The sequence below is a fragment of the Hyla sarda genome, chromosome 1, assembly GCF_029499605.1.
Source record: "Hyla sarda isolate aHylSar1 chromosome 1, aHylSar1.hap1, whole genome shotgun sequence".
In the NCBI taxonomy this organism is placed as follows: domain Eukaryota; kingdom Metazoa; phylum Chordata; class Amphibia; order Anura; family Hylidae; genus Hyla; species Hyla sarda.
The window spans coordinates 618,231,953-618,246,563 of NC_079189.1; the positions used below are offsets into that span (position 1 = coordinate 618,231,953).

Here is a 14,611-nt window from a genome sequence, read left to right on the forward strand (position 1 = left end):
TCATCTTCTAATTTCACTTTTTTTTGCCATTTGTCACAAAAACATCAAAACAGCTGTAAGCGTCACATGTTACAATTGTTAGAATGAAAATGTTCTCAAAAACACCTCACAAGGGGGAATTCTCAATACAGTGCACTGGACCACCATGTTACCTCCATCATTGTCTCCTCCACCATTGTCTCCTCCACCATTGTCTCCTCCACCATTGTCTCCTCCACTATTGTTAGCTCCACCATTGTCTCCTCCACCATTGTTACCTCCACCATTGTTACCTCCACCATTGTCTCCTCCACCATTGTCTCCTCCACCATTGTTACCTCCACCATTGTCTCCTCCACCATTGTCTCCACCACCAATGTTACCTCCATCATTGTCTCCTCCACCATTGTCTCCTCCACCATTGTCTCCTCCACCATTGTCTCCTCCACCATTGTCTCCTCCACTATTGTTAGCTCCACCATTGTCTCCTCCACCATTGTCTCCTCCATCATTGTCTCCTCCACCATTGTCTCCTCCACCATTGTCTCCTCCACCAATGTTACCTCCACCATTGTCTCCTCCACCAATGTTACCTCCACCATTGTCTTTTCCACCATCAATGTTACCACCATCATTGTCTATTCCACCACTGTCTCCTCCACCATTGTCTCCTCCACCATTGACTCCTTCACCATTGTCTCCTCCACCAATGTCACCGCCCCCAATGTCACCACCACAATGTTACCTCCACCATTGTCTCCTCCATCAATGTCACCGCCACCAATGTTACCTCCACCATTGTCTCCTCCACTAATGTTACCACCACCAATGTCTCCTCCACCAATGTTACCTCCACCAATGTCTCCTCCACCAATGTTACCTCCACCATTGTCTCCTCCATCAATGTCACCGCCACCAATGTTACCACCACCATTGTCTCCTCCACTAATGTTACCACCACCAATGTCTCCTCCACCAATGTTACCTCCACCAATGTCTCCTCCACCAATGTTACCTCCACCATTGTCTCCGCCTCCAATGTCACCACCACCAATGTCACCGCCACCAATGTTACCACAACCAATGTCTCCTCCACCAATGTCTCCTCCACCAATGTTACCTCCACCATTGTCTCCTCCACCATTGTCTACTCCACCAATGTTACCTCCACCATTGTCTTTTCCACCATCAATGTTACCACCATCATTGTCTATTCCACCACTGTCTCCTCCACCATTGACTCCTTCACCATTGTCTCCTCCACCAATGTCACCGCCTCCAATGTCACCACCACAATGTTACCTCCACCATTGTCTCCTCCATCAATGTCACCGCCACCAATGTTACCACCTCCATTGTCTCCTCCACTAATGTAACCTCCACCATTGTCTCCTCCACCATTGTCTCCTCCACTAATGTAACCTCCACCATTGTCTCCTCCACCAATGTTACCTCCACCATTGTCTCCTCCATGAATGTTACCTCCACCATTGTCTCCTCCACAAATGTCAATGCCACCAATGTTACCACCACCATTGTCTCCTCCACCATTGTCTCCTCCACCAATGTTACCTTCACCATTGTCTCCTCCACCAATGTTACCTTCACCATTGTCTCCTCCACCAATGTTGCCTCCACCATTGTCTCCTCCACCCTTGTCTCCTCCACCACCAACGTAACCTCCACCATTGTCTCCTCCACCATCAATGTTAATTCCACTATTGTCTCCTCCACCAATGTTACCTCCACCATTGTCTCCTCCCCAAATATCACTGCCACCAATGTTACCACCACCATTGTCTCCTCCACCAATGTCTCCTCCACCAATGTTACCTCCACCATTGTCTCCTCCACCACCAACGTAATCTCCACCATTGTCTCCTCCACCATCAATGTTACCTTCACCATTGTCTATTCTACCATTGTCTCCTCCACCATTGTCTATTCCACCAATGTCACCGCCTCCAATGTCCCCACCACCAATGTTACCTCCACCAATGTTACCTCCACCATTGTCTCCTCCACCAATGTTACCTCCACTATTGTCTCCTCCACCAATGTCACCACCACCAATGTTACCTCCACCATTGTCTATTCCACGATTGTCTCCTCCACGATTGTCTCCTCCACCATTGTCTCCTCCACCATTGTCTCCTCCACCAATGTCTCCTCCACCATTGTCTCGTCCACCAATGTTACCTCCACCATTGTCTCCTCCACCAATGTTACCTCCACCATTGTCTCCTCCACCAATGTTACCGCCATCATTGTCTCTTCCACCATTGTCTCCTCCACCATTGTCTCCTCCACCAATGTTACCTCCACCATTGTCTCCTCCACCAATGTTACCATTACCATTTTCTCCTCCACCATTGTCTCCTCCACCAATGTCTCCTCCACCATTGTCTCCTCCACCAATATTACCTCCACCATTGTCTCCTCCACCGTTGTCTCCTCCACCATCAATGTTACCTCCATCATTGTTTCCTCCATCATCAATGTTACCTTCACCATTGTCTATTCCACCATTGTTTCCTCCACCAATGTCACCTCCACCATTGTCTCCTCCACCAATGTCACCTCCACCATTGTCTCCTCCTCCACCATCAATGTTACCTCCATCATTGTCTCCTCCACCAATGTCACCTCCACCATTGTCTCCTCCACCAATGTTACCTCCACCATTGTCTCCTCCACCAATTTTAGCACCATCATTGTCTCCTCCACCATTGTCTCCTCCACCAATGTTACCTCCTCCATTGTCTCCTCCACCAATGTTACCACTACTATTTTCTCCTCCACCATTGTCTCCTCCACCATTGTTACCTCCACCAATGTCTCCTCCACCATTGTCTCCTTCACCAATGTTACCTCCACCATTGTCTCCTCCACCACCAACGTAACCTCCACCTTTGTCTCCTCCACCATCAATGTTACCTTCACCATTGTCTCCTCCACCATCAATGTTACCTCCACCATTCCACCATTGTCTCCTTCACCATTGTCTCCTCCACCAATGTTACTTCCACCATTGTCTCCACCACCAATGTTACCTCCATCATTGTCTCCTCCACCAATGTTACCTCCACCATTGTCTCCTACACCAATGTTACCTCCACCATTGTCTCCTCCATCAATGTTACCGCCATCATTGTCTCCTCCACCATTGTCTCCTCCACCAATGTTACCTCCACCATTGTCTCCTCCACCAATGTTACCACTACCATTGTCTCCTCCACCATTGTCTCCTCCACCATTGTTACCTCCACCAATGTCTCCTCCACCAATGCCTCCTCCACCAATGTTACCTCCACCATTGTCTACTCCACCACCAACGTAACCTCCACCTTTGTCTCCTCCACCATCAATGTTACCTCCATCATTGTCTCCTCCTCCATCAATGTTACCTTCACCATTGTCTCCTCCACCATCAATGTTACCTCCACCATTGTCTATTCCACCGTTGTCTCCTCCACTATTGTCTCCTCCAGCATTGTCTCCTCCACCATTGTCTTCTCCACCAATGTTACCTCCACCATTGTCTCCACCACCAATGTTACCTCCAGCATTGTCTCTTCCACCATTGTCTCCTCCACCATTGTCTCCTCCACCAATGTTACCTCCACCATTGTCTCCTCCAACAATGTTACCTCCATCATTGTCTCCTCCACCAATGTTACCTCCAACATTGTCTCCTCCACCAATGTTACCTCCACCATTGTCTCCTCCAGCAATGTTACCACCAACATTGTCTTCTCCACAAATGTCACCGCAACCAACGTAACCTCCACCATTGTCTCCTCCACCACCAATGTAACCTCCACCACGAATGTTACCTTCACCATTGTCTCCTCCACCATCAATGTTACCTCTACCTTTGTCTCCTCCATCAATGTTACCGCCATCATTGTCTCCTCCACCATTGTCTCCTCCACCAATGTTACCTCCACTATTGTCTCCTCCACCAATGTTACCACTACCATTTTCTCCTCCACCATTGTCTCCTCCACCATTGTTACCTCCACCAATGTCTCCTCCACCATTGCCTCCTCCACCAATGTTACCTCCACCATTGTCTACTCCACCACCAACGTAACCTCCACCTTTGTCTCCTCCACCATCAATGTTACCTCCATCATTGTCTCCTCCTCCATCAATGTTACCTTCACCATTGTCTCCTCCACCATCAATGTTACCTCCATCATTGTCTATTCCACCGTTGTCTCCTCCACTATTGTCTCCTCCAGCATTGTCTCCTCCACCATTATCTTCTCCACCAATGTTACCTCCACCATTGTCTCCACCACCAATGTTACCTCCAGCATTGTCTCCTCCACCATTGTCTACTCCACCATTGTCTCCTCCACCAATGTTACCTCCACCATTGTCTCCTACAACAATGTTACCTCCATCATTGTCTCCTCCACCAATGTTACCTCCACCATTGTCTCCTCCACCAATGTTACCTCCACCATTGTCTCCTCCAGCAATGTTACCACCAACATTGTCTTCTCCACAAATGTCACCGCCACCAACGTAACCTCCACCATTGTCTCCTCCCCCACCAATGTAACCTCCACCACCAATGTTACCTTCACCGTTGTCTCCTCCAACATCAATGTTACCTTCACCATTGTCTCCTCCACCATCAATGTTACCTCTACCTTTGTCTCCTCCATCAATGTTACCGCCATCATTGTCTCCTCCACCATTGTCTCCTCCACCAATGTTACCTCCACTATTGTCTCCTCCACCAATGTTACCACTACCATTTTCTCCTCCACCATTGTCTCCTCCACCATTGTTACCTCCACCAATGTCTCCTCCACCATTGCCTCCTCCACCAATGTTACCTCCACCATTGTCTACTCCACCACCAACGTAACCTCCACCTTTGTCTCCTCCACCATCAATGTTACCTCCATCATTGTCTCCTCCTCCATCAATGTTACCTTCACCATTGTCTCCTCCACCATCAATGTTACCTCCATCATTGTCTATTCCACCGTTGTCTCCTCCACTATTGTCTCCTCCAGCATTGTCTCCTCCACCATTATCTTCTCCACCAATGTTACCTCCACCATTGTCTCCACCACCAATGTTACCTCCAGCATTGTCTCCTCCACCATTGTCTACTCCACCATTGTCTCCTCCACCAATGTTACCTCCACCATTGTCTCCTACAACAATGTTACCTCCATCATTGTCTCCTCCACCAATGTTACCTCCACCATTGTCTCCTCCACCAATGTTACCTCCACCATTGTCTCCTCCAGCAATGTTACCACCAACATTGTCTTCTCCACAAATGTCACCGCCACCAACGTAACCTCCACCATTGTCTCCTCCCCCACCAATGTAACCTCCACCACCAATGTTACCTTCACCATTGTCTCCTCCAACATCAATGTTACCTTCACCGTTGTCTCCTCCACCATCAATGTTACCTCCACCATTGTCTTCTCCACCATTGTCTCCTTCACCAATATTACCTCCATCCTTGTCTCCTCCACCAATGTCCCCTCCACCATTGTCTCCTCCACCAATGTTTCCTCCAGCATTGTCTCCTCCACCATTGTCTCCTCCACCAATGTTACCTCCACCATTGTCTCCTCCACCACCAACCTAACCTCCACCTTTGTCTCCTCCACCATCAATGTTACCTCCACCATTGTCTCCTCCACCTTAAATGTTACCTCCACCATTCCACCATTGTCTCCTCCACCATTATCTCCTCCAACATTGTCTTCTCCACCAATGCTACCTCCACCATTGTCTCCACCACCATTGTTACCTCCAGCATTGTCTCCCCCACCATTGTCTCCTCCACCAATGTTACCTCCACCATTGTCTTCTCCACCAATGTTACCTCCAGCATTGTCTCCTCCACCATTGTCTCCTCCACCAATGTTACCTCCTCCATTGTCTCCTCCACCAATGTTACCTCCACCATTGTCTCCTCCACCAATGTTACCTCCACCATTGTCTGCTCCAGCAATGTTACCACCAACATTGTCTTCTCCAGCAATGTTACCACCAACATTGTCTTCTCCACAAATGTCACCGCCATCAACGTAACCTCCACCACCAATGTTACCTCCAGCATTGTCTCCTCCACCGTTGTCTACTCCACCATTGTCTCCTCCACCAATGTTACCTCCACCATTGTTTCCTACAACAATGTTACCTCCATCATTGTCTCCTCCACCAATGTTACCTCCACCATTGTCTCCTCCACCAATGTTACCTCCACCATTGTCTCCTCCACCAATGTTACCTCCACCATTGTCTCCTCCAGCAATGTTACCACCACCATTGTCTCCTCCAGCAATGTTACCACCAACATTGTCTTCTCCACAAATGTCACCGCCATCAACGTAACCTCCACCACCAATGTTAAATCCACAATTGTCTCCAACCTGTTGCACCAACTCATTTCCAACCATTTACACATATTAGAGGTAATGGAGAAATCACTTCATGAAAATGACTGCATGATTATTCATTTTATAAACTGCAGAACAGACACCAAGTCTCCACCACCAATGTTACCTCCAGCATTGTCTCCTCCACCATTGTCTACTCCACCATTGTCTCCTCCACCAATGTTACCTCCACCATTGTCTCCTACAACAATGTTACCTCCATCATTGTCTCCTCCACCAATGTTACCTCCACCATTGTCTCCTCCACCAATTGTCACGATGCCGGCTGGCAGGAGGTGGATCCTCTGTGCCAGAGAGGGATTGGCGTGGACCGTGCTAGTGGACCGGTTCTAAGTCACTACTGGTGTTCACCAGAGCCCGCCGCAAAGCGGGATGGTCTTGCTGCGGCGGTAGTGACCAGGTCGTATCCACTAGCAACGGCTCAACCTCTCTGACTGCTGAAGATAGGCACGGTACAAGGGAGTAGACAGAAGCAAGGTCAGACGTAGCAGAAGGTCGGGGCAGGCAGCAAGGATCGTAGTCAATAAGGTAATAGCAGGAGGTCAAGTACACAGTATGGACAAACACAGTAACGCTTTCACTAGGCTCTAAGGCAACAAGATCCGGCAGGGGAGTGCAAGGGCAGAGATCAGATATAGTCTGGGAGCAGGTGGAAGCCAATTAAGCTAATTGGGCCAGGCACCAATCATTGGTGCACTGGCCCTTTAAGTCTCAGGGAGCTGGCGCGCGCGCGCCCTAGAGAGCGGAGCCGCGCGCACCAGCACATGACAGCAGGGGACGGGAACGGGTAAGTGACCTGGGATGCGATTCGCGAGCGGGCGCGTCCCGCTGTGCGAATCGCATCCCCGACGGCCATGACAGTGCAGCGCTCCCGGTCAGCGGGACCGACCGGGGCGCTGCGGAGAGAGAGACGCCGTAAGCGCTCCGGGGAGGAGCAGGGACCCGGAGCGCTAGGCGTAACAGTACCCCCCCCCTTAGGTCTCCCCTTCTCTTTGTCCGGTAACTGCCTCCCCTGGGATGAGGACACCGGGAAAGAATGGAGGGATTCCTCAACGGCAGGCAGTACAGCAGGAGTGGGAATGGGGAGGGAGGGCAGAGGGCGAGGCCTGGCACGGGGCAGTGTGACACCAGGACGGGGGCCATGAGGAGGACCGAGGCTTGCCTGACTGGACTGGGAGGGGGGGGAGAGGCACTTCTTATGGCAGGCAGAGTCCATAAAGACCTTAGGGAGACCGGATACAGGGGGAACCACAGGGTCACGGCAGGGAGTACTGGGAACCGGTTTAAGGCAGTCCTTGAAACAAGAGGTACCCCAGCTCTTGATCTCCCCTGTGGACCAATCCAGGGTTGGGGAATGGTGTTGAAGCCAGGGTAGTCCAAGGAGAATTTCGGAAGTGCAATTGGAGAGGACCAAAAACTCAATTTTTTCGTGATGAGATCCGATGCACATTAGGAGGGGCTTCGTGCGGTAACGCACGGTGCAATCCAACCTGACTCCGTTGACCGCGGAAATGTAGAGTGGCTTGACGAGACGGGTCACCGGGATGCGGAATTTATTCACCAAGGACTCCCGAATAAAATTCCCAGAGGCACCAGAGTCCAGGCAGGCCACGGCTGAGAGGAAGGAGTTGGCTGAAGGAGAAATCCGCACGGGCACCGTGAGACGTGGAGAAGCCGACTTTGAATCAAGAGACGCCACACCCACGAGAGCTGGGTGCGAGCGTGCGTTTCCCAGACGTGGAGGACGGATAGGGCAATCCACCAAGAAATGTTCGGTACTGGCACAGTACAGACAAAGATTTTCTTCCCTACGGCGATTCCTCTCCTCCTGGGTCAGGCGAGACCGATCCACTTGCATGGCCTCCTCGGCGGGAGGCCTAGGCGTAGATTGCAACGGAGACTGTGGGAGAGGTGCCCAGAGATCTAAGTCTTTTTCCTGGCGGAGCTCTTGATGTCTCTCAGAAAAACGCATGTCAATGCGAGTGGCAAGATGAATGAGTTCATGCAGGTTAGCAGGAATTTCTCGTGCGGCCAGAACATCTTTAATGTTGCTGGATAGGCCTTTTTTAAAGGTCGCGCAGAGGGCCTCATTATTCCAGGATAGTTCAGAAGCAAGAGTACGGAATTGTATGGCGTACTCGCCAACGGAAGAATTACCCTGGACCAGGTTCAGCAGGGCAGTCTCAGCAGAAGAGGCTCGGGCAGGTTCCTCAAAGACACTTCGAATTTCCGAGAAGAAGGAGTGTACAGAGGCAGTGACGGGGTCATCGAGGTCCCAGAGCGGTGTGGCCCATGACAGGGCTTTTCAGACAGAAGGCTGACTACGAAAGCCACTTTAGACCTTTCAGTTGGAAACTGGTCCGACATCATCTCCAAGTGCAGGGAACATTGCGAAAGAAAGCCACGGCAAAACTTAGAGTCCCCATCAAATTTGTCCGGCAGGGACAAGCGGAGGCTAGGAGTGGCCACACGCTGCGGAAGGGGTGCAGGAGCTGGCGGAGGAGATGGTTGCTGCTGTAGCAGAGGCAGAAGTTGCGACTGAAGTTGCTGCACCATGGTGGACACTTCCGAGAGCTGGTGGGTTAGATGGGCGATCTGTCGGGATTGCTGGGCGACCACCGTGGTGAGATCAGAGATAGAAGGCAGGGGAACCTCAGCGGGATCCATGGCCGGATCTACTGTCACGATGCCGGCTGGCAGGAGGTGGATCCTCTGTGCCAGAGAGGGATTGGCGTGGACCGTGCTAGTGGACCGGTTCTAAGTCACTACTGGTGTTCACCAGAGCCCGCCGCAAAGCGGGATGGTCTTGCTGCGGCGGTAGTGACCAGGTCGTATCCACTAGCAACGGCTCAACCTCTCTGACTGCTGAAGATAGGCGCGGTACAAGGGAGTAGACAGAAGCAAGGTCAGACGTAGCAGAAGGTCGGGGCAGGCAGCAAGGATCGTAGTCAATAAGGTAATAGCAGGAGGTCAAGTACACAGTATGGACAAACACAGTAACGCTTTCACTAGGCTCTAAGGCAACAAGATCCGGCAGGGGAGTGCAGGGGCAGAGATCAGATATAGTCTGGGAGCAGGTGGAAGCCAATTAAGCTAATTGGGCCAGGCACCAATCATTGGTGCACTGGCCCTTTAAGTCTCAGGGAGCTGGCGCGCGCGCGCGCCCTAGAGAGCGGAGCCGCGCGCGCCAGCACATGACAGCAGGGGACGGGAATGGGTAAGTGACCTGGGATGCGATTCGCGAGCGGGCGCGTCCCGCTGTGCGAATCGCAACCCCGACGGCCATGACAGTGCAGCGCTCCCGGTCAGCGGGACCGACCGGGGCGCTGCGGAGAGAGAGATGCCGTAAGCGCTCCGGGGAGGAGCGGGGACCCGGAGCGCTAGGCGTAACACCAATGTTACCTCCACCATTGTCTCCTCCAGCAATGTTACCACCAACATTGTCTCCACCACAAATGTCACCGCCACCAAGTAACCTCCACCATTGTCTCCTCCCCCACCAATGTAACCTCCACCACCAATGTTACCTTCACCATTGTCTCCTCCATCATCAGTGTTACCTTCACCGTTGTCTCCTCCACCATCAATGTTACCTCCACCATTGTCTCCTCCACCATTGTCTCCTCCACCAATATTACCTCCATCCTTGTCTCCTCCACCAATGTCCCTTCCACCATTGTCTCCTCCACCAATGTTTCCTCCAGCATTGTCTCCTCCACCATTGTCTCCTCCACCAATGTTACCTCCACCATTGTCTCCTCCACCACCAACCTAACCTCCACCTTTGTCTCCTCCACCATCAATGTTACCTCCACCATTGTCTCCTCCACCTTAAATGTTACCTCCACCATTCCACCATTGTCTCCTCCACCATTATCTCCTCCACCATTGTCATCTCCACCAATGCTACCTCCACCATTGTCTCCACCACCATTGTTACCTCCAGCATTGTCTCCCCCACCATTGTCTCCTCCACCAATGTTACCTCCACCATTGTCTTCTCCACCAATGTTACCTCCAGCATTGTCTCCTCCACCATTGTCTCCTCCACCTATGTTACCTCCAGCATTGTCTCCTCCACCAATGTTACCTCCACCATTGTCTCCTCCACCAATGTCACCACCACCATTGTCTCCTCCACCAATGTTACTGCCATCATTGTCTCCTCCACCAATGTTACCTCCACCGTTGTCTCCTCCACCAATGTTACCTCCACCGTTGTCTCCTCCACCAATGTTACCTCCACCATTGTCTCCTCCAGCAATGTTACCACCAACATTGTCTTCTCCACAAATGTCACCGCCATCAACGTAACCTCCACCACCAATGTTAAATCCACAATTGTCTCCAACCTGTTGCACCAACTCATTTCCAACCATTTACACATATTAGAGGTAATGGAGAAATCACTTCATGAAAATGACTGCATGATTATTCATTTTATAAACTGCAGAACAGACATAGATATATGGAATAATATCATTGTTCTTTATATTCTCCCAATAAGAGCAAATATCTGACCTCTGCGTACAGCCAAAAATGGCCATAAAATCAAAATGGCCATACTGTAACCCTAAAAAAAAACGGTTTGCCTCATCTAATCCGAATTACTGAAAAACTGTATAAACCTGAACTACTGTATAACTGCACAAAATGAACAAGACCATGAATAGTTAAACTGTGTACACACATTTGCAGTTTGTTTTATTTACTCCAGAAAATTTGTATAAAAATGAATAAATTCACCCTAAATGTTTTTCTAAGTTTTTTCGCCCAAAAACAAAAAAAAATATCTATAAAAAAAGAAAAAAACAAGCCTAAACACTTTTAACAGCCTACCCCCCCCCCCCCCAGTAAAAAAAAAATAAAGCCACTAATAATATTTCCTCTCTTTTTTCTCTTTCCTGGTTTCATTTTTGTGGCATTTTGTTATTTATTTTTATTTGGCGTTTTATTTATTCCTGCATTTTCCTCATTACAAGTCATCTGATTCTAATAAAAGAACTAGGAAGGGAGGGGGAGTAAAGTAGGAATATATCCATACACATGTGGTGTTTTTTTCTGGCATTTTTTGCCTCTGTTTGAAGAAAAAAGTGAAAAAATCTCCAGCTCCCATGAAAATGAAAAAAATTGGATAAAAGTCCAAAAGTTTATTTTAACAGGATTAAAATGGTAACAAAACAGAATGTATAAAAGTTAGGCAGCTTGGTTTTTTCCTTCCATTGCATGTTTTGCCCCTATAGATTTATATGGGAGGAAAATCGCCAGAATTTATTAATTAAAAAAAAAAAAAAACACCATGTCCAGAGCACGCTGCCTTTTAGAAAAACTGCCACTAAAGGATCATAAAAATCTGTACAGAAAGAATAAAACATCAGGAAAATTTCCGACATGCGAACATTGAAAAACCCCATTACATACACGTTTTTACAAAATGGCTGCAGACTGACCCTTATTATCGGTGTTGCGCGGTAAATGCAGTTTTATGATTATTTCCCTGCACAGGCAAAAACTGTATGTGATCTTCCCTGTTCTTATAGTCCTTGTCCTGTTACTGTAGGACAGCGCTGCCATCTAGAGGCAAAGTGTAGAATAAAAGCCAAGAATTCAGCAGTTGAAAGTGGTTAAAGGGGTATTCCAGGCCAAAACTTTTTTATATATATCAACTGGCTCCGGAAAGTTAAACAGATTTGTAAATTACTTCTATGAAAAAATCTTAATCCTTTCAATAGTTATTAGCTTCTGAAGTTGAGTTCTTGTTTTCTGTCTAACTGCTCAATGACGATGTCACGTCCCGGGAGCTGTCCAGCTCCTATGGGGATATTCTCCCATCATGCACAGCTCCCGGGACGTGACATCATCATTGAGCAGTTAGAAAACTTCAGAAGCTAATAACTACTGGAAGGATTAAGATTTTTTCATAGAAGTAATTTACAAATCTGTTTAACCTTCCTGAGCCAGTTGATATATAAAAAAAAAGGTTTGCCTGGAATACCCTTTAAAGACAAATTGTGATGAGATGGCGGCATTCCTCATCCCTGAGAGAACCTCCACATTGTGAACAAGCGACAGCTGGATGAGCAAAGCTGCATAGCGGAGACTAAGTGATTCACATGAATGAGAGGACAGCAATGGAGACATCATCTACTGGAGGGAAGAGAGGATAGAGATGGAGACATCATCTACCAGAGGGAGGAGAGGACGGAGATGGAGACATCATTTACTAGAGGGAAGAGAGGACAGAGATGGAGACATCATGTACTAGAGAGAAGAGAGGACAGAGATGGAGACATCATATACTAGAGAGAAGAGAGGACAGAGATGGAGACATCATATACTAGAGAGAAGAGAGGACAGAGATGGAGACATCATATACTAGAGAGAAGAGAGGACAGAGATGGAGACACCATTTACTGGAGGGAAGAGAGGATAGAGATGGAGACATCATATACTAGAGAGAAGAGAGGACAGCGATGGAGACATCATATACTGGAGGGAAGAGACGATAGAGATGTAGACATCATTTACTGGAGGGAAGAGAGGACAGCGATGGAGACATCATTTACTGGAGGGAAGAGAGGACAGCGATGGAGACAACATCTACCGGAGGGAAGAGAGGACAGAGATGGAGACTTCATCTACTGGAGGGAAGAGAGGATAGAGATGGAGACATCATCTACCAGAGGGAAGAGAGGACGAAGATGGAGACATCATCTACTGGAGGGAAGAGAGGATAGAGATGGAGACATCATTTACTGGAGGGAAGAGAGGACAGCGATGGAGACATCATCTACCGGAGGGAAGAGAGGACAGAGATGGAGACATCATCTACTGGAGGGAAGAGAGGATAGAGATGGAGACATCATCTACCAGAAGGAAGAGAGGACGGAGATGGAGACATCATCTACCAGAGGGAAGAGAGGACAGAGATGGAGACATCATCTACCAGAGGGAAGAGAGGACGGAGATGGAGACATCATCTACTGGAGGGAAGAGAGGATAGAGATGGAGACATCATCTACTGGAGGGAAGAGAGGATAGAGATGGAGACATCATCTACCAGAGGGAAGAGAGGACGGAGATGGAGACATCATTTACTGAAGGGAAGAGAGGATAGAGATGGAGACATCATCTACTGGAGGGAAGAGAGGATAGAGATTTAGACATCATCTACTGGAGGGAAGAGAGGACAGAGATGTAGACATCATCTACTGGAGCGAAGAGAGGACAGAGATGGAGACATCATCTACCAGAGGAAAGAGACGACAGAGATGGAGACATCATCTACTGGAGGGAAGAGAGGGCAGAGATGGAGACATCATCTACTGGAGTAAGAGAGGACAGCGATGAAGAAATCGTCTACTGGAGTAAGAGAGGACAGAGATGGAGACATCATCTACTGGAGGGAGGAGAGGACAGCGATGGAGACATAATCTACTGGAAGGAAGAGAGGATAGAGATGGAGACATTATCTACTGGAGTGAAGAGAGGACAGCGATGGAGACATCATCTACTGGAGGGAAGAGAGGACAGAGATTGAGACATCATCTACTGGAGGGAAGAGAGGACAGAGATTGAGACATCATCTACTGGAGGGAAGAGAGGACAGTGATGGAGACATCATCTACCTGAGAGAAGAGAGGACAGAGATTGAGACATCATCTACTGGAGGGAAGAAAGGACAGAGATGGAGACATTATTTACCGGAGTGAAGAGAGGACAGTGATGGAGACATCATCTACTGGAGTAAAGAGAGGACAGAGATGGAGACATCATCTACTGGAGTAAAGAGAGGACAGTGATGGAGACATCATCTACCGGAGTAAAGAGAAGAGAGGACAGAGATGGAGAAATAATCTACTGTAGGGAAGAGAGGACAGCGATGGAGACATCATCTACTGGAGAGAAGAGAGTACAGAGATGGAGACATCATCTACCGGAGCGAAGAAAGGACAGTGATGGAGACATCATCTACTGTAGGGAAGAGAGGACAGCGATGGAGACATCATCTACTGGAGAGAAGAGAGGACAGAGATGGAGACATCATATATTAGAGAGAAGAGAGGACAGAGATGGAGACATCATATATTAGAGAGAAGAGAGGACAGAGATGGAGACATCATATACTAGAGAGAAGAGAGGACAGAGATGGAGACATCATATACTAGAGAGAAGAGAGGACAGAG

At 48.7% G+C, this 14,611-nt stretch overlaps 1 protein-coding gene across 1 annotated transcript; it reads right to left on the minus strand.

The window, feature by feature from the left end:
* Window positions 1–617: 617 nt before the first annotated feature.
* Window positions 618–6,425, minus strand: LOC130315535 (uncharacterized PE-PGRS family protein PE_PGRS54-like). The gene is made up of 5 exons (XM_056552761.1): window positions 5,676–6,425; window positions 2,979–5,604; window positions 2,596–2,931; window positions 1,282–2,496; window positions 618–1,234 (listed from the first exon to the last, which is right to left on the minus strand). Exons 1-5 carry the CDS (start codon window positions 6,423–6,425, stop codon window positions 618–620), a joined length of 5,544 nt encoding a protein of 1,847 aa, XP_056408736.1.
* Window positions 6,426–14,611: the final 8,186 nt, after the last annotated feature.